The 27070-nt window shown below is 36.2% G+C and overlaps 1 protein-coding gene across 2 annotated transcripts in view; it reads right to left on the reverse strand.

Moving 5' to 3' along the window:
• The window catches only part of TENM1 (teneurin transmembrane protein 1), an 815747-nt gene that overhangs the window by 256178 nt on the left and 532499 nt on the right, over nucleotides 1-27070 (reverse strand). For both annotated transcript variants that reach the window (XM_055269101.2, XM_055269106.2), the window contains 5 exons: nucleotides 16258-16457; nucleotides 14581-14791; nucleotides 9373-9474; nucleotides 7813-8007; nucleotides 4651-4851 (listed from right to left, as the gene is read on the reverse strand). In XM_055269101.2, coding sequence (XP_055125076.1) covers nucleotides 4651-4851; nucleotides 7813-8007; nucleotides 9373-9474; nucleotides 14581-14791; nucleotides 16258-16457 — 909 coding nt within the window. The remainder of the gene's footprint in view (nucleotides 1-4650; nucleotides 4852-7812; nucleotides 8008-9372; nucleotides 9475-14580; nucleotides 14792-16257; nucleotides 16458-27070) is intronic.

A 27070-nucleotide genomic window follows, 5' to 3' on the forward strand; every position in this document is an offset into this window, starting at 1 on the left:
GCTATTTTCTTTTTTCTTTTCTTTTCGTTCTTTCTTTTTTTTTTTTTTGAGATGGAATTTCGCTCTTGTTGCCCAGGCTGGAGTGCAGTGGTGCGATCTCAGCTCACTGCAACCTCTGCCTCCCGGGTTCAAGTGATTCTCCTGCCTCAGCCTCCTGAGTAGATGGGACTATGGGTGCATGCCACCATGCTTGGCTAATTTTTGTATTTTTAGTAGAGACGGGGTTTCACCATCTTGGCCAGGCTGGTCTCAACTTCTTGACCTTGTGATCCACCTGCCTTGGCCTCCCAAAGTGCTGGGATTACAGGTGTGAGCCACCGCGCCTGGCCCCAAGTGCTATTTTCTAACCCCTCTCATGTCTGTCCTGTCCTTTCCATCTACACTTAAATTCCCTTATATCAAGTTTGCATCATTTTTTGACTATATTCTCCAAACCATTTACAGAATGACTTTGCTAAAATGCAAGCATGGTCATGACGCTACCCTCTTTAAACACCTTAAATGGCTTTCCTATTGTCCTCAGGGTCAAGTCCAAGCTCCTAGGCATGTCATACAGAGACCTTCACGATCTGTGGTCTTTTGTGATCACTTCCTCAACCATCAGTAAGTATTAAAGACTCTTTGCACATTGTATCTCTCTCTCTATCTTTTAGCATTTAGTGCAAGGTATTTTCATCTTTATTCACATTTGCCTCCCTAACTATAGATGTTTCATCCTTCTTTGTATACTATTGCCTCACATGCTGTCGGAGACGTAATAGGGGCTCAGGCTCCAGAAATGTTAGGCAAATAAACAAGTAAATGAGGAGGTTTTGACTAGTGCGGTAGTTCTCACACTGTGAGGCAAACTGCTTAACTTCTCTGTGCCTCAGTGCATTAAAATTCATAGGGATGCTGAGGTGGATGGAAGAGGAACATTTAATGAACATTGAATCAGATATCTACACTTTTTTCCAGATCTAATATTCTATAGGGCTATCATTTTTTTTCCCTCATCATTTCATTTGTTTTGGTGGGTAAGGGTTGTTTGGGGTGAGAAAGGAGTGGGGTAGGGTTTAGGGTACTTCACCTGGAAGAGAGAGAAGGAGGGGGCAACATACAGGCATGTTCATAATTACCCTTTTCCTCCCCTTCTGTGATTTTCTTCTTGGCCAACAAGACTAGTGCATGTCTTTGTGTATTAGGGAGTAGGAATTGGCAGGGAAAGAGAAACTCAGTACATTGAATTTAATGTTAACTCAATGGAAACACAAATATTTGAATTTATGCAACTGGAGAGTAGTACATTACCAGGAATTTTACCTAATTCTAAGGCATCAGGAAGGGCACATAAAGGATGTGAGTGATCTGAGGGAGCAATTATATGATTCAGAATCACTGTTTGATCAATATGTATTTATTAAATCATATATAAAGAGGCAAGCTTTTGACTCACTGTAAAGCACCCTACCATAGTAAAGACATTAATGTTGGTGTTCTCCAGGGTTCTGATTTTCTTCATTCTCGTTTTCCACACTCCCCTGGACAGTAGCTTGCATTCCTGTGGTCCCAACTATGTTCCAAATATTTGTCTCTAGCTCAGGATTCTTCTCTAATTTCATTCTTGACTATCAACCCCTTGCTGGCCATATGCAGGCGGGATCTGCTGCAGATGCCTACGACACAGCATGTCCACAACTGAGCTCACCATAGCTGGCCCCTCTGCCCCAAACCTACTTTTCGGCCTATGTCTTTTCTCTCTCAGTTGGCGGCACTTACTTTTACCTAGTCATCCAAAGCAGTTACCATGTCTCTTTTCTCTCCATCTAGCATGGTCATTCCTCTCTAGTTTGTTTCCACCTCACCATTCTCACAACTACAGCTTCAATTCAGGCCCTTCTCACCATCATGCTCCTTGACTACTCCAATAATCACATTGCACATGTCTCTTAGTTCCTTATATCATTCAGCTACAATTGGTCTTCTCAGTGGTCTATCGCAAAGGCGGTTTGTTTTAAATCACTCAATGCTTTCCTAATGCGTCAAGAAGAAATGCAAATTCCTCAGCATAGTGTGTAAATAAAACTCCCTATTTTCTGGCCCCTGCTCATCTCACCAGTTTTATCTTCTTCTGCACTCCTAGGCTATAGCTATACCCAATGGCTTGCAAGTCCCCAAATGTGTCATTTAGATGCATAGCTCTATTTCTTTGTTTAAACTGCTCCTTCTGCCTGAAATGTTCTTTCCTCTCTTGTCCATGTGATAAACATGCAATCATCATTCTGGTGTTAATTCAAATGTTAAGACTTCTACAAAGCCTTACCTGACTGTAAGGCTTCTTCTCACAAAAATAGTCTACTGCCCCCTCCTTTGTGCTCTGTGACACAGCGCCCTGGACATGGTCCAACAATGATACATTTTTATATGTGGTGAGTTAGATAATAAATTTTTAGAGGACAGTGCAGTATAGTGGTGAAATGTATGAACTGTGAAGCCAGAAGCTGTATGATTGTCTTTGGGCAAGTTATTTCACCTCTCAGTGCCTTGGTTTCCTCATCAGTAAAGTAGGCATGATTATCATACTTACAGAGTTGTTATCAGTGAGTTAATATATGTACAATGCTTACAATAGTGACTAATACATAATTATTATGTGTTTGCTATAATAATAATAATATTAATATTATCATTTTAAACTTAAAGCTCTAAGCCATGATAGTGTATCTGAAGCATGGAAGGATGGAAAGTATTCAATAACATTTAGTAAGTAAATTAATAATCAAGTTAGGTCCCTACTGTACAGTTTCATGATACCCAGAAACTTTCCCTTTGTAACCTTTTTCTAACTTGTTCAATGTCTCTTTGACTAAACTGTGGGATCCATTTGTGCAAGGACTACATCCACCTTGTTCACTACTATAACCCTAGCATCAAGCACCATGCCAAGCACTTAGCAGGCACATGTATATTTGTTAGACATAAAGGTTATATGTGTATATAAGGATATAGATATATATGGTTTTTAAGATTTTCATTTTAGCTATTATTAGATTGCCTTTAGCATTTTGATTATTTTCGGAAATTGTGAAATGTATTCCTCTTTCCTGTATTACGTCTATGTGAGGCAACAAAATTTCAGTGAAGTATTGTTAGAATTGCAGTGAATTATTATGCTAAAATTAAACCTTTTAACAGAGACATTCTCCTCTTTCCTTACAGTGTAGGATCATAAGACTTTTCAGCTCATGAGCTAATCCAGTGGTACAAAAAGTCCCACAGTGCTTCAATCCTCCCTGCTTACCACGTAATTTTACATCTTTAACAAAATTCATAGGCAGAGACTTTCTAAGAGTTACCACGTATTAATTCTACTTATTTAATGAGTACATGGTTTGAAAAAAAATGGTATAAAGAATGACTTGTTATTTTTAGTGCTTATAATTCAGGTGAAAAGACAAGCCATGTGCACACATATCTACATCACAATGTTTTCTGTGCTCTTTAGCAATGTGCATGGTAAGATTTCAGGGGATCCTGCCTGGTGCAGTGGCTCATGCCTTTAATCCTGCCACTTTGGGAGGCCAAGGCAGGTGGATCACGAGGTCAGGAGATCGAGACCATCCTGGCTAACATGGTGAAACCCTGTCTCTACTAAAAATACAAAAAAATTAGCCGGGCATGGTGTCACGTGCCTGTAGTCCCACCTACTCGGGAGCTTGAAGCAGGAGAATCACTTGAACCTGGGAGGCGGAGGTTGCAATGAGCCAAGATCACGCCACTGCACTCCAGCCTGGGCGACAGAGCGAGAATCCATCTCAAAAAAAAAAAAAAAAAAAAAAAAAAAAAAAAAAAAAAAAAAATCAGGGGATCCCCGTTGATGTGATCAGGAAACATTTTATGGAATGGCTAAAATTATAGTTAGTCTTGGTGGACGGGTTGGATTTCACTAGGTGGAACTACAATAGCATCTCATGAGGAGGAAAAGGCATGGAGAAAAGTATAAAAATATGGTTCATTAAGGGTAAGGAGAGCACATAGATTACTTTGGCAAAGGAAGGATTTATGCAGGAAGCAAAAATAGAAGATAGGCTGGAGAAAGATTTTTGGAATAGTTTGTGGTAGGCTTTTGATCATAGACTAGGATACTTGAAGTTTATCTACAGATAATGAGAAACTATAGAAGATGCTAGAGTAGGGAATGAAAAAAGGAAAGCAATGTTGTAGGAATAGCAATTGAGTGGCAATATAGCAATATGTAAAATGGGATAGAGTTCCTGGGCTAAGTTGTGCTTTTAAGTGATGGGACACCCAGTAGAAATATTTCGCAGATGGTTGGAAATGTCAGATTATTTGAGTTTGGGAGAGATATAATTTGAAATAATCTGCATAGAACTGACAGTAGGAGACTTGGGAATGTATTAAATAACTGTAGGAGAATACAAAATGAAGACAGAAGTTCAAGCACAGACCTACAATGAAAAACAAGATGAAAAAAATAGGTAACAGCGTGTTATAAATAAAAGTGCAGTAAAATACTAACCTAGGACATACCTGGAAACCTCTTGTGACTCACAAAGGTGTACAGATCACATTTTAAGAAGCACTACCTTAAGGAAGGAACAGGTAGAATTTAAGAGTAGAGGAAGGAGAAGGAAATAAACTCCACTACACCTGTTGAGCAGTCAGATCCTGTCCACTTGGGATCACAGCTGCATACTCCAGCGTCCAGAAGAAAAGTTCCATGTCCTGAGCACTGCTCTTGACATACAGGAAGTGGTGTTTCACAGTTAACTCCTCCCCAGCCAGTAGAACAGTGACATTCTCCTTTTACACAGATGCCATGGTTGGAACACATTGGGTCTAGGCAGTCCTCTGAAGGCACAAAAGAATGGGGGGGAGGGGTGATTAATAGTGAACAGGTATGGCCAACATACCTTAGTATGATGAAACGGAGATTACATTGATTTCCTAGTTTTATATCATCAATGCTGCTTTAATTAGGCAATAAAATGATTCATGCAAACACTCTGTCCAAACCATATTATTAACACTTCAAAATATGGTGGGGTATCATAATGGCTGCAACCTAAATTTAGAAGGAGAAGGAAACCACACATGTGCTGCGTGAAACTGTGAACAGTGTGCAGTACCCCCACACAAATAAGAGGATGGAGTACCGTGGGCCTTCAACAGGAATTGCTCAGCTTCGCAAAAAAGCCCAAGAGTTTTTGCTAAATCATTCCTTATCCTTTCTGAAAGTGGCAGCAGTAGCTCCCAGAGAAGACTTTTACTTGATATGTCTAGAGGAGTTTATATAAATTTTTGAAATTTGGATTCTTCAAGGTATTGGGTGAGGGGAACGCTGTTGCATGAAATAATAAAATTTACATCAATTTATTATAATCTCTCATTTATTCCTTAAAAGTACTGAAAATGTAATATTTTAAACTTAATTTAAAAATTCATTTCTTCATGGCTTCTCCTTCTATGAGAACATGGTGACATAGTTTTCAGTGTCTTAGAATATCACAGACCCAATTCCATTTGTCTCTGATTCTGTGAGTCTGGAAATTTTTGTATACATTCTAACAAATGTGTATACTGTTTTAGAGGTAGGTTCTTATGCTTGCCTGGGGGAAAAATTGTTTTGTGCTTTTAACTAGTAACCATTCCATGGGAAATAGAAAGGTTGATTTCCAAATTTCTAGTCTTTCCATACAAATAAAATGAGACTAAAATAACTAATTGTAATGAGGATGTATGATTTGAATTACTTTTCCAGCAATGCAAATAGACTGTGACAACCTGCCTGCATTTCCAAGACTGCCTAGTTTTAGGGTGTGGCTTGGGTCTGTGGAACAGAGTAAGTCTAAGTAAGCACTGTTATAATTGGTGTTATTGCCACTATAATTAGCCCAAGATCCTGGAGTCATTAGCACAATACTTTATTATCTGAGCTAACAAGCAAATAAATACCAGAAGGTACATCTAATTTGATTCATGATTTGAAGAGAGAGGGAAAGTCCAAAGTATAGAATCTGTTTTCAGAAGGAGGCCATTTTGTTATATTAAAGAATAATAATTTTAATAAAGTAATATTTAACTTAATATAGCCTATTTTATTAAGAAGCCTGCTTCAATGTATTCATGGAAGTCATATTTAAATCATTCATGTCATATTTAATTTAGAAGCACAAAATCATATGGCCAAAGGGGCCAGGCAGGTGGCATACAGGAAGGAAATGGGCCATATGGAAGAAAAAAAGGGTGTGTTGGGAGCAAACTGAAAGCAAGTGTCCTTTTAAAAAGAACTGCTGCTACTTGGCTCCAGTTGATTGCCACCACGTAGCAATGTGGGCCCAGGGTCACCAGATTTTCTAGTGTTTAAAGAAGCCAGAAATAGGAATTTTCATATGGCACTTCTCTATTTTTAAATTTTGGCAAATAAGTCACATTAAACAACAGCAACAACAGCAACACAGTGTGAGCCAAACAAAACCCATTCAGTGGCCTGGTTCAGCCTGTGGGCTCCTGCTGCAAAGTTTGACTTAAAACATCTTTTTTTTTCTATTGCATTGGAAAAATTTATACCATTAAATGTACTGAGCATTATTCCTTAATATCTTGGTTATTCTACAGATATTCCTAGTGACCCTGGAGAAGACTAATTTAAGTGAACTCTTCTTTAAACTGCTTACAAAATTTAAATTAGAGGGGTCTAAATTAATTAGATTACATGTTTTTCATGGTAATTTGTAGATGTGATGGTATTTTTTTTTTACTAACACTGTGTGGGTCGATATAGCATCTGAATTTACAACTTAAATATATTATTTCAGTTGGATCACCATAAAAACATTTTCTGAAAGTAACTCTGAAACTCCAGTGCCTTGTCTAGGCCAAATGCCATTTATTGGAGCAGATATAATCGTCACACCAAAATTCTACTATTGCTAATGGGAGGTGAAAAGCTAAAGTCTTGCTTGTTCATGGAATGGAATGAGATTAAACTCTTTAGAATGCTGTGTAATAGTCTTAATGAGCCATCTTTAAAAAGCAATTATTGTGCATTTTCAGCAGCCTCTTTCCCGAACAACAGTTATGATGAGACCATCTCCCATGGTAATGGTTTAATATTATTTCTGAAATCAGTCTTGTTTGAGGAATGTGGCATGAAAAACGTCTGATTACTAGTGAACTTATTTTCCAGTGTGTCTCTTTAAATGATAAAACTTGCCATTTCAAAATTTTGGGGGGATAAAGACTCCTTTGGGGTGAATTTAATATAAAGGCATGGCTTTGAAACTCATTAGTAGTAAGCCTGCTTCCTTAGGCATGGAGGTCAAGTTTCAGCATGAGGCATGTAAAAATAAATAATATAAAGCAATAATAGTAATGGTAATTACAAATCACTCCCAAAGAAAACATTTGCAAAATGGCTGCAAACGTGCATATATTATTATTTTTATTATGTGCTTTAAAGTGAGATGTAGCATAATGCATTCTGTAATAATGAAAGCATATGAGTTAACACCTAAAATCATCAATATGGACATTCTCAAGCTATAAAATAGTGAGAGAAATTAGGGATGTATAATACTATTTTTCATTATTGCTCTGAAAGTGTCACAGATACAGCCTCATGTATAACATTAGAATCTGTCAGAAGAGACAAGAGCTCCGCTGACCCAAACCCTCTGCTGCATGTACTAAGATGCTGAGCATTTATTGTTTGCAAAGGCCACTTGCATCTCTACTAGGAGAACAGAATGACACCTTGGACAACTGAGTGAGAGAAAAGCCTGAAGCAATAGATTAAAATGGGATTCTGACCTTCCTCGCATATTTCTCCTTTGTATCCTGGCACACAGATGCAGACTCCCATGATGCAGGTGCCGTGGCCAAAGCATGTTGGATCAATGCATTGTTCTTCTGGAACGTCACACTCTGGCCCCTTCCAGCCATGCCGGCAGACACAGTGTCCTTTCTCGTATTCTCCATTCCCACCACACAGCACAGGGCAGGAATCTGAAGGTTGGCAAATGAACTTGTAATGTTCTCATAATGCTTTCAAAGTCTCCAAAGAACAATTCTCTATTGACTTTTGTATTTCAGGCAAAAAATTGTACTATTTCTGTCTTACCCTGTATTAAATAGGCACATGTTCATGATTCCAAACAGAATTTTCCTTTTACGGGAGTGAAATAAAGGTAAATTAAAAATATCCTGAGTGGAGAAATTATTTCAAGTACTTGCATTTGATCTCACCCTACTCTTAAACTGTTATTATTTTAAGCTAGGATTTTTCTTTCTTATATTTTTCTTCCTGAGGGAGATGTGTGTTTACTTTTAGGAAGCAAAATCTGAAAATTTAAAAAGCAATAAATAAAGTTATTAATGTTATAAAATACTATCTTTAAAAAGTTGTGTAATTAAATAGATTTCTATTGGACAGATGTCTGTTCCCATAACACACCGTGCAGACCTTTATTAGAATGCTAATTCTGCTTTGTCATTGTTAGTCTCCTTATTAAAATTATGCGCTTTTTGAGGACAAGGCCTGTATTTTTTGTCTTATTGATTTTTTAATACCAACCATCACCTCCACACTCAACCCCCACCTCCTCAAGATCTATCATGGTGCTGGGAACCTAGCAAGTGTTTTAGAATTCCCTACTGAATGGAATTTAATAGAAAGAAACGAAGCGTCTGAGAAACCTGATATTAAAATATTAGCAGACTGGGAACTTTAAGAATACAGTGAAAACGAGCAGAAAACATCTCTAAAATAATAACTGTAAGTCTATGGGAAAACATGATGTGATTTACCTAAAGCTTTTCAAAAATTAAACTATGGGCAAGTCCAGGAAGAGTGAAGTTTGCTAAGTTTGACTTCTGACTTTCCAGTCTTTACTTTGTAGGCTCCTTACTCATTTGGTGATAACCCACCCCTTCCACATACATTGGTGTGTATAAGCAGTTATCAACTTAGTTCACTTTTAAAGTCAGCCCATTATGAATTAGTTTGTGAAGGAAATACAAGCATCACGTAGTGACTAGTCAGACAACCTATGTACAAATCCCAGCTGTTAGGTAACCCTGGTTAAGTCACTTAAACTCTCTGGCATTGTTTCTTTGCCCATAAAAATTGGATAATAGCAGACCTATCTCATAGAGCTATTGTAGGAAGTTGGAATTAAAAGACGGAACACAAACTGTTTAGAACAGTGCCTGGCATAGTAAGTGCTCAGCTTTTGGCAGCAGCCGTAGGGAACACTGCTGCTGTTGCTGTCACCACTACTAATGTTACTTACTATTACTATTACTACTAATTCTGGGTTATGAAATCACATCTATTTTCCCAAACCAATCAGAATAACAGAGCAACATTACCTCTAGCACAGTCAGGTCCAAGGAATCCTGGGAAACAATGACAATGGCCAGAGATACACTCTCCATTTCCATTGCAATTGGTTGAACAGTCATCCATTATTTCTAGTAATACAGAGAAAAAGATAAAAAAATGAACGAATCTCCAGGCTGTAGAGTCTTTATTTTTTTTTAAGTTGCAGGAATTCTGGACCTATGACAAGTTTGCCCTTTGCTGTTTGTGGAGCACTTACTGCCCAAAATCACATACAAAGACATCTGTAAGATGTCACCTGCAGTACAAAATTATAAAAAGGGCCCTGGGTTTGCTGAATTGGCTAATCAAGAGTGGAACTAAAAAACATCATTATCTCTAAAGTACATAAATGTTCTAGTTGAATTGTATTCTTAAGAGACATTCATGATAAAGCTAAAAAATGCACCAGGATTACAGGGCATTTCTCAAAAGCAAAACAGGCTTTAAAATGTAACACAGATGACTAAGTCTACTGTTTATTTTTCAAATTTAGGTTTTAGCACATACAGTTTCTTCTCTAGCAACTTATTTAATCTACTATCTCAATGGCTTAAATATGATATTCAGTATTTCATTTTCATTAATAAGTGACAATGGAAGGCTTTTAAAGTAAGTGTTCATATTAAATTCACCACCACTAAAAGCATTAGAACCTAAGTATTTTGTTGAGAAATGCTTTCTGAACTGTAAATGCTTATCAGTTTTCTGCCACTAATTTCCTTTCAATCCATTCTTAGAGAAGAATAGATTTCAGATGAATTGAGATGGCTTTGAAGGTACCGACAGGTAGTTCTGGTGATATAAATACGTACCGTGCAACAGAACTTTTATAAGACTTATGGTAACTTCTCGAAAATCTATAATATTATACAAATGTCAGTCTCTCTGACAATGAGGTGAAAAAATGTTTGTATTTTAAAATTGTGTTTGAGCACAATAATGATCAAATTCTAAGTCTGAACTATTATGGTACCTATGCTTTATTCTCTCAGGGTTTTTTTTTGTGGTGTGTGTGCGTGTGTGTTTGTGTGTGTGTGTGTTTTATCTTCTCCTCATTACACCTTTCTATAAATTTCTCATATTCAGCAATCTTGGACTCTGAGTTTAGTGTTCTGGCCTATTAAACTCACACTTTTCTTGTGTACCATTTTTTCCCTTTTCAATCCAAATCACCTGCTTCACCAAGTTTCACTTGGATAAGCTATTTCTGATTAGAAGGAGAGATTCTAGGAAGTGGTCCTGATATCTTCCACTGAACAATAAGAGTGAGAATTTATAATGAGGGTTGAGAAATAGCATTTCTACAATTGTGGCTTGTGGATTACTTGTATTAGTAGATCACCTGGAGCACTTAAAATGGAGATGCCTGTGTTTCAGCTCTAGATCTACCAAACCTGCTTCAGAGGAATGCAGCCCAGTCATCTACATTCTGACAATCACCACATGAGAACATTGAGAGCCAATGCTTTAAATAATAAACTTCCATAGTTAGAGAACTTTGTTCTAAATATTGCATTTTTGCCTTGAGAAGAATAAAAACAAGAAAAAGAAAGAGGTATCTAGTCCATTTGGGGGATTCTTAAAAAGCTGAGAATGAATCCAGTGGCTGGATAGCCACCCTATTATCAATTGAAGATATTATTTGTCTAACCATTATGTGAATACATGCCTTTTGCGGGTTTATGCCAGTCTGGTCCCTCATCACAGTGTTAGAAAACTCAACTGGATAAGCAAGTGACACCTGACATTCACTTAACCACACCTGGGCTGACTGAAATGTAGCATTCAGCAAAGAGCCAACTATTTTTAACTCATTAAAACACTAGTTACCATCAGAAAATCACTAATTTACTTAACAAGTAGTTATGAAAAGGCATAAAGAGACTTTTTATCATTCAGCGATGGAACAATTATTTATCTGTTTTCTACTTATCTAGCTTCCTTGTACCAAGCAGTAGTGCCACTTCTTAAATCTACATTTGAATTTCCCCCATGCTGGATGGTTAGTAGAAGGCCATAGAGGAAGCTTTCAAAAATAAATATAGTTGAATTTAATTTCATACCAGATCCTATTGGAAACTTTATGGAAGCAGTCTTGTCGGAATGTAGCTCTTCTGGAAAAAATGTTTAATAAAGCTTGCTATCAAAATAAATAAAAATCCGTACATCTTATTGACTTATTTAAGAACTGTCCCTGAGCTCAAAGGGCTTTACAAAGCTTAACCCCAGCAATGTAAATGAGAAGAGAAGGTAATATAGGCTTTGGAAGCTGCCACTTCCACTGGGTATCAAAGAGACATTGGAACAGCTGAGGGACTCCAGGAGGAAGATGGCTGCAAAAGGAACACATAAACAACTAGCGACGAAAAAGAATGTGTTTTTCTACTTATGTTGGCCTCCAGTAATCTTTGCCTTCTATCTTTTAAATCTTACTTCAGAATTACTTCCTAGAGTCCAGTTCCTTAGAGGTGAGAATAATTTTGAAGTTCTATGTTTAAACCCTGTTCTTATGCTACAGTCAAAAGCCCCTTGATATTTGCATCTGCGCTGATGATAGGTTTTGTTTCTGGTAGTTATTCTCACGGGAGAAACTACATGTAATGAATACTCTTATAGAATGAGTATAGTCCAAAGGGTATGGAATTTGGAATCAGACATACTGGTTCTCAAATTTCAATTTTGCTACTTGCTGTCTGTGAGACCTTGCCAAATTATTTACTCTTTCCAAGACCTCGTTTAGTTATTTGTGATATATGTATCACTATTCCTGAGCTATCTGGGTTGTGATGAGAATCAAACAAGATAACTGAGTGTAAAGCATCTAGTACAGTGCTTGTGCAGAGTGGCACTCCATAAATGCTATCTATTATCCTGCTACAGAGCAAGTTGCCTGAGATTAAGGGATATTGACAATGCTGCCTATACTACTGGAAAATAATATATAATAACTTAGGCCAGTATATGATCTATATTAGTCATTTAGTAAATGTTAGTTATTAATTGTCTTCATCCTTGTTAGTAGCAGACCAAATATAGTTGAGATCAATCAACTGATTCTAACATTATCATGAAATAGATAAATGAGCAGCGTTTAGAGCAAATTCATACAAATATGACTTTGCTTAATCAAGTATATTGGCTTCTTTTTATTCTGATTAAGATAAACTTCAAAAACAAAAATAAAATGAGGAGGTCAGGCATGGTGGCTCATGCCTGTAATCCCAGCACTTTGGGAGGCTGAGGCGGGTGGATCATCTGAGGTCAGGAGTTTGAGAGCAGCCTGGCCAACATGGTGAAACCCTGTCTCTACTAAAAACACAAAAATTAGCTGGGAGTGGTGGCAGGCGCCTGTAATCCCAGCTACTCGGGAGGCTGAGGCAGGAAAATCGCTCGAACCCAGGAGGCGAAGGTTGCAGTGAGCCGAGATCGTGCCATTGCACTCCAGCCTGGGCGATGGAGAGAAATTGTCTCAAACAAACAAACAAACAAAGAAAAAAACAAAAAACAAAAAAGAAAGAGGAAAATTTAGGGTGAATGACTTACAAGCCTTTTGATTTGGGGAAAATTTACTTGAGTTTTCTTTAAGTGGAATGGTAGCAGAAACGTTTCTGTTGCTTCTAATTTTAAAAAGACAAGAGAAAAGTAAAGAGTCTGACTTGCATTAAGCAAAGAGCAAATATGTTGTTGTATATGAAACTGACAGCTTGATATGTGGATGATATGAATTGGATCTCAAAGTTTAGGTTCTTTGGGGGAGGAAGTAAGGGACAGGAAAAAACCTCTAAGCACGTTTCTGGGTCTATTGATTTTTGGAAGGTTAATAGATCGGTTAGTGTTTTAACTTGAGCTTAAGAGTAAGAATAACAGGAAGACAGAAAGTCTTCACAAATATTTCCTATCTTCTAATTTATCTAATTTTTAGGAGAAACTCAATCTTTCATAACTCCTCGACATGCACATTATTAAAATTAAGCCTCTATAGAAAAATGCCATGAAATATTCATCCGTTGAAACTGCCCCACTGAGCCTGTCAACAGCAAAACAGTGACATGACTGAAAAATTTATTTTCTATTTTAACAAACAAATATTTTGTCTTTTGAAGATATAAGATCAGTGGAGTTTTTCTCTAGGGGAAACATAATCATTTCCATTGTATTGCCTTTCTGATTACTTTTGAAGAAAGTTTTGATAATCTTACGGCTGAAATACCATTTTCTACTGACTCAAGGTCTTCAGCATCAAGTAAAAATAGAACATAATTGTTAAAAAGAGCAGATGGTATATCTATTAACAGTCAACACATCTTCCTAAACATATGGCTGAACAGGTTAACTAAAGGATAAAGTGGTGAGAATTGTATTGAAAACTGACAGCTGTAAAATATTTTCTTGTCTTTTAAAAGACGTGTTTTAGGAAAATTCACACAGTACGATACTGTGTCTATGAGTTGTTTATTTTCAGGACTCTAAAATCGCTAAGGAGCTCAGCTTTATTCACACAAAGGGTCACGAGGACTATTTATCCTAAAATGACAAAAGAGTGAGACGTCTGAAACTAGTTAGGGTGAAAGTGAATGAGTATAGGCAGGCATTGCATTAAGAAGAACATGTTTTAAAAGACTCTGAGCACACTGGAAGAGACATTGTGATGAATTTCAAACTAAAATATTCTATAAGAAAGGGCTTTGAATGTCTCAAGTTATTATCCTTAATATTCTTCTCTAAATAATCTTATGTTGTATTTTAAAGCCCTAATGGTTCTAGAATCAGTTGTTCTAAAGAAGAACTGTAGTTATACTAGTTTTTTCTATTTGAAAAAGGTATTCATTGCTTTTTAAAAATAATGGAACTTAAATTAACTTGCTTATTCCCTTTTTCACTGAAATTGTTCATCTACGTAGCCTTGGTAATAATATTACTAAGGTAATTATTCCTGTTGAGAGCACATAAAAAGATGTATGGCAAGTGTCCTAGAAGAGCAACAAATAAAGTAGCATTAAAACAAATCTTAATCAGCATTTAAACAACATCGATGATAACAGCAATATAAACTTTTATCATAGTAACCTTTCCTCAATAATGACTTCAACTCAAAGTGAGCAATAAGCTTAAATAATCCCCAGGACACTGTCATCACTGATTGTGTCTTTCTAGGGTTGAACTGTCAATTCAACATATTAGGCAAAGCAGCTTACCAATTGCTGTAGTTAACACGAATACTTGCTCCATCTTTTTTCCATCATTGTAAAATGCCAGATACCAAGGTCCTTGATCCATATACTCTATGAAACCTGTCTCCTGAAGCGAAGTTAAGATCAGGTTCCGAGGGGAGTGCTGTGTATCATCAGAGCCCTTGGAGTCCTGCTTGACCAGCTGTTTGCCATCCATTAGTTTTACAAAATCGAACTGGAACAAATACAAACATAAAAATGAGCCACTACTTTTTCTTCTAGACTGATAAACATCCCTAACTTCAACTGCCCTATTTCATACTTCTTTGCTTTGAAGATGAGCAAATTGGAAGAGGAGGTTATCAATTTTTAAGTATATTTAGACTTGGCCAGGCACAGTGGCTCATGCCTGTAATCCCAACACTTTGGGAGGCGAGGACAGGGAGATCACTTGAGCCCAAGGGTTTGAGACCAGCCTGGGCAACAAGTTTTATAAAAAATTTTTAAAAGTTTTTTAAAGAGCATATTTAAACTTAAAAACATATTATTAATTATGAAGAAACCCTCACTGTAATTATAAATATTATAAACCTTTCAGTTTGAGAGTATTCAAAATAATTGTTTAAAAATGAATAAATAAAAAACAGAAAGAAATCTTGTTTAGTATTATGCAGGAGAATCTTGACATTTTACTAAAGCATCTGACAGAAGATACTTGAAAATGCACCTTCCACTCATAAATATTACTGTGACCTTCTCTACAAATTAAAAACAGTTGTATAGTTTTTAAAATAAATAAATGAACAGTCAAAAATTTGAGAACATTCATCATAATTTACTACGTTTGTGGGTGACATATTTACATATTCAAAAGGCCCCTCCTCTCCATTTTTTCTAATCAGTTGACAAGGACTTGGCACATGTTTCCTTGAAAATTTATTTTTTGAATCACATTTGAATGCATTCTAATTCCCTTTCTGTTCTGGCCCAGAAGGTAAGGTTGTTTTTTAGTTTGTTTCTTTGTTTAACATGATCTCTTGACTAACTGAAGGTAAGGTTTTAACTACAGTCATATCTGTTGGGGAAAAAACAAGCCCCAATGTTTGATTACTTTTTCTACTTCTTAGAAGAAGTAGTGCTCGAAATGGGTTCAAGTGGGGAAAAAATAAGGAGAAGAAAATAAGAGAAATGAGATGCTTAAAGTTTATGGAAGGGCTATAAAAATCATAGAAGTTTTACACATTTAAGTTATTAACAATAGTAAAGAAAAATTTCTACCTGTAAGACAAAACCTAACTTTTTGACTAATTTCTCACTAATTTCTGATTAATATGCATTCCTTCATTGGGGAAAAGGGGACACAGATGTATGAAATCAGTGAAGGGACTGTGGGCAGCAAAGCTAAGCAAGATGAGAGGTCTGGGAAGCTCATGAACAGCCAGTTCCAGGAAGCAGAAGTCAAGTTTAAAGGGTATTGTCTTAAACTTTCTTTTCTGAATTTGCTCTGCTAAATGTTATTCCTTATTTCTCCATGTCATTTTTTTCATTAGTTTCAGTGTAATTATTCTGGGTATTTATTCATGACAAATATTTTTCTATCTTTACCTTTGACAACCACATATTTCACAAATCAGAAACCCTGAACTGTTCAACCCATCACCCTTGGAAAGGGTTTAAGAAAATACCTATAATATCAAATACCTGAGTATGTGTAGGTGGAATGTTTCTTCTGCCATAAATTCCCAGCAGAGAGTCCTTGGCTAAAGAAATATTGAACTTCAGATATATCGGATGGTGGATAGTAATCTGGAAACGCCAGAATAAACCAGGTGGAATGGTCTGCATGACCTGTGCACCAATGTCAACTTCTCCAGTGTCTATCGCCCGTCCCTTCTGAAACACTAGTTTTAAAGGTAGAGAAAATTACACACCATGTTAATCTTAATTTATAAAGCAATGGTTTTTAGCTTTTCAAGAACAGATATATCAAAATAACTTACTCAGCTTTTTCTTCCTCCCCACCCCATCTGTCTTTCAAGGCCTTGCCCAAATTAAGTATCTTCTAAGGAGCCTTCCCCAACCACCCACTATGTCAGTCTCTCTCTTCTCTTCAGATCCTATTGCATTCATTTCAATCAATTTCACTCCTTTTAACCATTATTTACTGAGTGCTGTCTTGGTAGCTGCAAGAGATACAAAGATGAGTAAGAGGCAGTTGCTGCTCTCAAGGAGCATTGAAAATATCAGGGAAAATAGGACAAGCACATATAACCTCACTGTAAAGAAAAATAAGTGCTCTGTGTATTTGAAAGAGGGAAAGTTATTTGGTTGGAGGATACTCCTCATCTCTAGCTGTCTCTATCCTCTTTATCTTCTTTTATTTCTCCTTAGCACTTATCACCATCTAACATACTACATATTTTACTTATTTATTGTTTAGTGTCTATTTTCCCTCAATAGAAAGTAAGCTCTGTGAGGACAAGAACTGTGGCTGTTTTATTCATTGGTTTATTCCCAGTAGAATAGAACAATGCCTAGAACAATGTAGGCAACTGTAGGCAAAGAACATAGATGATACATATGTACTCATAGAACAAATGGATGAATGAGAAAAAGTCACTATGGGAAGTGGCATTGAAGATGAGCCTTAGAGGAGGACAAAGATTTCAAAAGACTTATTGGGAAGAGTGGCGCACGTGGAAAGGATGGCTTGAACTAAAAAGAGGAAAGAAACTGTAAAACTAAGGTGTAGGGTATGTGTCTATAGAGAGGAGCAGTTGGAGTTAGGGCTGGAGGGAAGAAGGAAAGCATGTTGTCTAGGGCCTAGAGGACCAGTCAAAAGGGTTTATTTAATAAAGGATAGAAAGCCATTAAAGGTTTTTAAGAAGAAGGAAGAGGTTTGGGTATATTAGAAAGGCTAATCTTGAGGCAGAGGTAGGATGAATTAGAGCAGACGGACACAAGAATGACATAGGAATTATGGGTGATTCAAGTGAAATGACATGAAGATCTAAATTTAGGGTATGCTCAAACAGCTCATATAGAAAAACTACATCTCAGTGAAAAATAATTTCGTGTGAATGGAGAGAAGGAGAAGGTATGAGAGACAATGCTAAGGAAGATACTGCAGTAGAGATTCTCAAACTTTAATGCGTACAAGAAGGCAGTTTTTAAAATACAAATTCTGATTCAGGAGGTCCAAAGTCAGACATTTCTAACAAGTTCCCAAGTGATGCCCATGTCACATGGTCCACAGCCCACACCCTGAGAAGCAAAGCTCTAGAGAACATTAAGTGTTGGGGCCAATGGAGGGTCAAAGCTAAACCCGTGATTGTGAGTTGGGGGATTTAGACAGTGCTAATAGCAAAAACAGGAGCTGGTCTGTGAGGGAGGATGTTGAGTTTGGGCAATCAGAGCTTTATTATTTATTGTCATATTTTCTAATGATTTCTGATGTGCCAGTTTAATATGTGTTTTCACGGAATTTTTTGTTTTGTGGTAATGGGGAGGGTAGGAATACAAGAGGAGGAGCAAGAATTAGTTTGCCTTGATTTTAAGCAAGGAGGGTTACATCTCAGGCGAGAAAGCTCAACTTGGCCTCATTTTACATCACGTTTATTTTTTTCAGCCATCAACTCCTTCTCCAGACCAAACACAGTTTTAAAACACACATGGTCTCTGTCCTTTGTGTTCACCCATTATAGAGTTAACAGCCCATTAAGAAACACACCTGCAGTGGATTTATTCAGTGGCCAATGCCTTGCAGCTTTTAACTCCCTAAAATACCTCCATTATTGCTTTTTGTGTTAAGGCCAACAGTAATAACTATTTTAAGAATGTTCACTGTTAACTGTTAATAATAGATTTCAAATGCAATTTTGTACATAATTATGTATTACAGGACACAAAATTTGGTGGAATTGACATTTATAATAAAATAGGCCCTTTGAAATGATAAATGACCAACTGAGGACCTTATTTTTCACTGAAAGTTACTTTTTTCCATGTGAGACAGATCAATTTGGCCCCTAAAGGGTTGATTATACATTTAACTCTTAAGTCCTAGAGCTGACAATGTCTTCAATGAGCAGACAATTAACAGACCATGTTTATGTGGCACTTCTGTTCACAAGTTAATGTTCAGTTTATTCAACTGCTATCCTCATTAGGGGCTTTTATCAATCTTAAAATGCATCATTTGGTTATGCAAACAATATTATAAATATAAAACAATTCAAAATGTTCTAGGTTTGACAAACACTGTTTTAAAGGTGCTAAGAATAGACTTTAATGAATAGATATTGTCATTTTTTAAAAATCTGAACAAAACTGGTTGATGGACATTAACCTTTATATTAAAACCTTACCAAATACTACACCATCTCCTTATTCTGCACTTTATAGCATCATATATTGCATAATGAAGCTACTTAAATGTTATTCAATAAATTAAAAGAAACTCAGGAAGTTGTGTTGTTGGGCTCCTCTGTTTATTAGCATTACTATATATCTGGAGTACATATGCATAAGTTATTCATGAAAATAATCTTAAAAGAAGTTGATCTTATCCCTTGAAAGCTTCATTACAGCTAAGACAAGGTAGATGAACAGAGATGACAACATACGAATGAGCACGTGGACTGTAATTTAAATAAAAATAGGCAAAGCAAGCTAGTTGTGGTGATTTGGTATTAGAGAAGAGACACTCTCACAGCTTGCAGGTGGAAAATTCTCAGCCTCTTACCTTTTAGAGTTTCATGCATCAGAAAGGAAGATATCTCCCGGTTAGCAATCTACACCACTAAATAGCCTGCTTCATTTTATCATCTCTCAAAATTTGTTATCGACTATAATACAATAACTATGAATTCATTTATCATTTAACTATTTTCCTTAATGTAGCCAAAAGGGGGGCAAACTAAACAGAAGGAAATGAAATGTACAAAAACAATACAAAACAGTATTTTTTGAGGCCAGGTGCGGTGGCTCACGCCTGTAATCCCAGCACTTTCGGAGGCCAAGGCGGGTGGATAACCTGAAGTCAGGAGTTCGAGATCAGCCTGGCCAATACCGTAAAACCCTGTCTCCAGTTAAAAAAAAAAAAGGATTTTTTTCCAAAAAATTCTGTATTAATATAGGTAAATGGAATCTATTTGGCCAAACTTAACACTGACTCTGATCCTTTGTTTGCAAATTGTCAACAGCAGAGACAGAATACAGCATCAAGGTACAATTTAATTTTTTTTTGTAATATGCCTGTTCTAATTGGCATTTAATCTCTTATTTTACTAAAACATATTGGAAAACCTAGGAAGACCATATTCTCCAGTTATAGAACACTTCCTTGCACAAATTTGAGATTAAATGCAGAGAGCCACAGATCATATCAAGCTGTGCAGTACTGTAGTTATCACAGTTTCACCAATATCCACCAATTCAGTTTGAGCTAAACACTCTCTTTATAGGTTGCAACACAGGCATCAACTGCTGAGCAGGAAAAACCAATGGTAGACAGGCTGTGTTGAAGGAGGGCACACTAAGTGATGGTAACTTAGTTCAAAAAGAAAAATCAAGATACTTGGAAGGTGAAAAAAAAAGGGGGCCTGGAATTGGTGACAGACAATGTGTGCAGTGGCGGTATCACCTAAATCAAGATTCCATTATATCTAGACTCAGACACACACTTGAATACTAATTACATAATTACTAGTAACATTGTTCACATAAAATAGGAGGTAAATAACTATATTCTGCACATATGTATTTATTTTTTCTATTTAATATAGCTAGACATGGTACATTCAATGATCCAATGCAAAACTCGGTTGAATATTGGTAGAAGATAGTGAAACATGGTCATTAAAAAGATTCCACCATTAAATTTTAAGGTAAAAATGATCAAGTTAAAGGCTATGGTATAGCCCATAACAGCAATCTGAATTGTACTTTAAAGACATTTGCAAGTTTCATAAAGTATCTAAGCTATGTTGTCCAAAGAAAAGAAAAATATGCATTAAAAGCACATTTGTCCTTTACTTCACCCTATAAGATGCTCAAAAGCTTTAAAAGATATTGGTGTGCTTTTCAGCCAAATTAGACCTAGTGTGTGTCTCACGATATAAGTATCATCTTCTTTATGTTCCTCTAAGTATAATACTTGTTTAACAGTAACAAGTCTTCGCAAATTTAGATTAGCAGTGCTTGGAGCAAAATGGGAGGTGGAACTAACCTCTTCCCTGTGATTAAATGCTGTAAAGGGGTCAAAGGGGTATAGCAAAAGCCATCTAAAAGGTAAGTGGAAAGCTACTGTTTCCATCTATGTAGCTTAATGTAATTTTCCTTATGTGAACTATCAAAGAGAAATATGTATTCAACTCTCAATTTTTCAGGGGTAGACTTTCTGGGTTATGGATTACACATGCTTTTGTATCCATTATATTACCCAAAAGTAGTCAAGAGAAAAAGAAAAGGAAGAATAAACTTTGCGCCTGGTGGGAACTTGGTAACCACTGCTTGGATACATTAATAAATTAGTAATGTTGATAATTTTTTGGTTGACAGTAATTTTGATAATATATTTGACATTTTAGTCAAAATGTACAACTTTTTTATTACTCTCAACTATGTGATAGGTAGGTCATCATATAATTGCTTTTATTAAATGTCCAGTAAGTAGATGTCAAGAATTTACTGGTGAGAGGAAGAATTATAACTATTTACACACATAGGCCTTGGCAATTAACTGTGAATAAAATATGTTTGTAAACAAAATCCTCTGATATGACACTGATAATAGATAGCTCACTGTGTGGAAAAGTTAATTAACTAATCTTACAATTGAGAAATACATTACTTGTATAAGTGTAAACAATTATCTCCAAACACCAAAAGACTACAGATACCAGTACAGTAGCTTATTTAGTATTGCTTACATCTTCTCAGGTAGAAGTAAAATGGCATTGCTAAAATCTTATCCTTAATTAAAGGACTTATTTTGAGTTGCATTTTGACTCTGTATATCTGTTTTTGAAGCTATATCATTTGAAAGACATAATTCTCTATTTAAAAGGACTTCTTTAAATTTTGTTGTAAAAACTTCCACATTCCCAAAAACTTTAAAGTTTCACAGTTCTTCTGGTGTGGTCTATTGACCATTAGGTAGCATTCAGAAAAATGAGTTTTCAAACTTAAGAAGGCTCTTGTGACTTGCTATACAATCTCACACGGTGTAATACAAATTACATTTGTAGAAGTTTCTGTATATGGATTACAAATGGGTACATGAAGTAGCCAATTACTTTGAATTTTCTTGGTGAAAACTAAAATTGATATAAAGCACAAATGTATCATCAAATTGTTACATATTCAAACATTTACTCAGACTCATGGGTCAAGGTGGAATAAAATATCTCTTGAAAGAAAATATTGCCAATTGCAAAAAATTCAAAGATTTATGAATAAATATAACTATATGCAGTGAAAACTCCAAAATGAAAGAAGACAATGTCCATTTATAATATCATTAAGAATAATAAAATAGGAATAATTCAGTAAAAGAAACTGTGAGATTTGTATACTGAGAAACTACAAGACATAATTGAAAGAAATTAAATATTTCCTAAATAAATGGAAAGATATCCTATGTTCATGGATCAAAAGACTTATTATTGTTAAGATGGCAGTACTTCCCAAATTGACTTACAGATTCAATGCAGTCCCTGTCAAAATTCCAACTCTCATTTTTTTTTTTTTTTAGAAATAGACAAGCTGATGCTAAAATTAATATGGAAATGCAAAGGACTCAGAATAACTAAAACAATCTTTAAAAAGAACAAAGTTGGAGGCCTCACTCTTCCTGATTCAAAACTGATTACAAACCTACACTAATCAAGATAATGAGTACTGGCATTAGGATAGATATATAGATCAATGGAATACAATTGAGAATCTAGAAATGAAACCTCACATTTATGGTGAACTGATTTTCGACAAGGTCACCAAGACAATTCAATGGGGGAAAGAATAATATTTTCAACAAATGATACTGGAACAACTGGATATCCACATGCATAAGAATAAACGTGACCCCCTTCCTCATACCATATACAAAAAAACAACTCAAAATGGATCAAATGCCTAAATGTAAGGGCTAAAGCTGTACAATTCTCAAATGAAAATACAGGCATAAATCTTTGTCACCCTGGATTTGTCAATAGTTTCTTAGACATGACATCAAAGCACAAATAACAAAGAAAAAAATACATAAATTGAATTGGGAGGCTGAGACGGGTGGATCACGAGGACAGGAGATTGAGACCATGCTAGCTAACACGGTGAAACCCCGTCTCTACTAAAAATAAAAAAAAAATTAGCCAGGCGTGGTGGTGGGCACCTGTAGTCCCAGCTACTCGGGAGGCTGAGGCAGGAGAATGGTGTGAACCTGGGAGGTGGAGCTTGCAGTGAGCCGAGATCATGCCACTGCACTCCAGCCTGGGTGACTGAGCTAGACTTTGTCTCAAAAAAAAAAAAAAAAAAAAAACAAATTAAAAACTTTTGTGCTTCAAAAGACACTATCAAGAAAGTGGAAAAATAGCCCACAGAATGGGAGAAAACATTTGCAAATGATATATTGGATAAGGGGCTTGTATCTATGGTATATTAAGGAGGCTTACAACTCAACAACAAAAAGTTAAATAATTGAAAAAAGAGCAAACGATCTGAATAGACATTTCTCCAAAGAAGATAGACTAATGACCAATAAGAACAGTAAATGAAGCTTAACATCATTATTCATCAGGGACATGCAAATAAAAACCACAATGAGATACCGTTTTACACCCATTAGGATGGCTAAAATAAAAACAACAAACAATAACAAGTGTAAGGACGTGGAGAACTGGTATTCTCATACATTGCTGGTGGGAATGTAAAATGGTGCAGCTGCTTTGGAAAGCAGTTCATCAGTTGAAGAACTGTTAAACATAAAATGTTAAACACGGAATTACCATATGACCCCATCATTCCACAACTTGGTGTATACTCCAAATAATTAAAAACAGGTTTTCTAATAAAAACTTATACATGAATGTTCATAGAATCATTATTCACAATAGCCCAAAAGTGAAAATCCACAAAAGATCTATCAACTAATGAATGGATAAACAAAATTTGGTATACCCATATTACGGAATATTATTCCGCCATAAAAATGAAGTACTGATACATTGCTACATATTATATGATTCTATATGAAATGTAGAAATAGGCAAATCTATAGAGACAAACAGTAGATTAGTGGTTGCCAGGGGTTGCAAGGAGGTGGGGATATGGAGTGACAGCCAATGCCTATGAGGTTTCTTTCTGATGTGATAAAAATGTTCTAGAATTAAATATTGGTGATTGCTACACAACTCTGAGTGGGCTAAGGATCACTGAATTGCGCACTTTAAATTAGTGCACAATTATATTATGCTATATAAACTATATCTCAATAAAGCTGTCACAAAAATAGATAGTGTGAATTGGCATAGCATATACACACAAACCATCATGTACTGTCACAAGAGTTTTGATGTATTTCCAAGTGGTTTTAGAATGTTACCTGCTACCTAGAAGCTGAACTATCCCCTGGCCAGTATTTTAGAATGTGTGATTGGTAGTACACATCAGGGATGCCTATTTTCTATATTTCATACAATGTTAGACACTGTTATATGTCAGTTATCATGATCACATCCTTCTTAACTTTGGATGGTGGCAGGATGGCTGATTATAGCTCAGTTAATCTAGTTCCCTCTCCTTTATTTTAGAATGTAAGTCCCCAGAGGATAGAACATTCACATCTGTCTAAATTTTCAACAACTATTCATTGGGCATTTAATAAAAACAATTATATGATGAACTACCCATGACATAGTTGAGAGTAATGAGGGAATGGCAATCTTGTACTAGTCCTCCAGAAGACTTGCCATATTGCTATAGCCTTTGATTTCTACCTTTTAGGCATGCAGAAAATCTTCAATTACATGAATTAAACTTCTCACAGACAAAACTCAAGTCAGAGAGTAATAATAATAATAATAGATGCTACCACACTTACTGTGTCCTCTTTTTCAGCCCCTATCTCTCATTTCTAAAATACCAAATTGCCTCTTTCATACTCAGTATGCCATCCAATTTGATGTCTCAGTTTATCTCTAAGGCTCCTCCCTCCTCATCTCTCCTGCTTATGCTGGGACTTTGGTCTTTTTGCAATCTTCTTTCTTACTCATACTCGGTGTCTCCCTCTCTATTGGCTCCTCATTCTTTGTCTTCAAACAAACACAAGTCTCTCGCAGTGGCTCATGCATGTAATCCCAGCACTTTGGGAAGCTGAGACGGGCGGATCACAAGGTCAGGAGTCTGAGACCAGCCTGGCCAACATGGTGAAACCCTGTCTCTACTAAAGATACAAAAAATTAGCCGGGTGTGGTGGTGCGCGCCTGTAGTCCCAGCTACTCAGGTGGCTGAGGCAGGAGAATTGCTTGAACCCGGGAGGTGGAGGTTGCAGTGAGCCAAGATCGCGCCATTGCACTCCAGCCTGGGTGACAGGGTGAGACTTCATCTTAGAAAAAAAAAAAAAAAAAAGGCTCTCTTCTTTTGAAAAATTTGTAAAAAAACGAATAACATGACCCAACTGCCCTTTTGTCTAATTATCATACTGTTTATCTCCTTCCTTTCCTTGCTGAACTGTTTCTATCAGCTGCACTATTGTTTCATTATCCACTTACCACCTAGGCTATTACCATCTGCATTTCCTCCTTACCACTCGATTATTCCATTCTCCTAAAAATGTACTCCTCAAGATCACTAGGAGTGATTTTTCTTGTTTTCCAAGGTCTGGCGCAAACTACTCCAGAAATAGTCATATTTTAATCTTCTTTAAGCCTGTTAATCACCTAACCATCTTATTTTTATTTCTGTACAACAGTTTGTTGCATGTTGTTTGTATTGTATGTGTATGTATGCATGTTTCTTCCAGCTCTCCTGTGTAATGGGAATCTGCTCAAGGGCAAGCACTATGTCTTCTGTTTTATTTGTTAGCTTTCCACAGTACTTAGTACAGTTAAAGTAGCAGCTTGGCTGATATAGGATTAAAAATTATGAGCTTCTGTGTTTCTGAATACTAAGAATTTCATTTTTGTTCCCTTGTTATTAGTTTAATGGAGCACTTGAGGTGGTCAGGTATGGTTTCTCTTCCAACTCAACTTTTTAACTGTTATTCTTCCCTCTCCTAGAACCAAGAAGAGAAGATGGTATCTGTGTATAGTTGTGGCTGACACTTTCAGTATAACTATAATGAAAATAGATAATGACCATTGAAATGACTAAGGGAAAATGGAAGCTACAAGAAGAATACAGAAGTAAATGCAAGGACTCTTAATATTAGACATGTGGAGGCTAAAAAAGAACGCATGATTATCATCTAGGAGATTACAAAAGTTACACGCAGGAAAAATGCAGATTTGTGCATTAAATTCTGGAACTCTAAAACTTCATAGTCAAAAATAAACTTCAAGTAACTAGAATTACATTGGACTCCACAAAAAAGGCTAGTAAATGTTTAAACTTCCTTGAAAAGTAATACAGGTTCAAAGATATAAATGGATACTCAACAGAATTAAATCTACACATGGCTGATAAACTTCTACAATGGACTAGCTCCTCCACAAAACTAAATTGTAAAAATGTTATGGGAAGATCCCTTAGCTTTGAAAGGACTAGTCCAGGAGGATAAACATGGCATTCTACAGCATACCACTTAGGGACCCTGTCAGATGCAGACTGTTAGACTAGAGGGACCACAAGACAGACCTATTTCTTATTGTATCACAGGAAAGGTGTGTATTAGTTTTTTTTTTTTTTTTTTTTTAAGTAAAATGAGGATGAAAATGAAACAAGAATGAAACACTAAACATTTATGACCAAGGACATTTAACGTGAAGTTTTAATACAATAAATAAGTTTGTCTTTCAGCATAGGGAACCCTTTCCATAAATCTGTTTTAGAAGTCAAGTCTCCAGTATGCTTTAGGAAAGCTTTTGTTAAAACTGAAGTATATTGATAAAGTGATTTAATACAGTTGAAAACAAGCTGCAGCACTCTAGCTGGGCTCTCTGAAACCTTATGTTAGGGAAACATCTATATAGCATTATAGGAAACATTTACTGTAATTCGCCATCAATCTTTAAAAATAATACTGTTACACTCCCAACAATGTTGTCTTTGTTAGTGCATTACTTCTATTTTATTCATGTGGTTTGTTGTGCTTACATGAATTATTCCCAATTCTACCTCAATATCTTGGGCTATAATATCCTTTAAATAAAAGATACTGAAACTATGGGTTGACTCAAAGGGCTGCTGAATATCCACATGTCCTATGAACCAATATTGCAGAACCAGAGAATTATACTGCAGGACTGCATTCCATCTGAATGCACAATGATTACCTGGGTGGGGTTGGTGCAGTTTT

The sequence above is a fragment of the Symphalangus syndactylus genome, chromosome X, assembly GCF_028878055.3.
Source record: "Symphalangus syndactylus isolate Jambi chromosome X, NHGRI_mSymSyn1-v2.1_pri, whole genome shotgun sequence".
Taxonomy (NCBI): Eukaryota; Metazoa; Chordata; class Mammalia; order Primates; family Hylobatidae; genus Symphalangus; species Symphalangus syndactylus.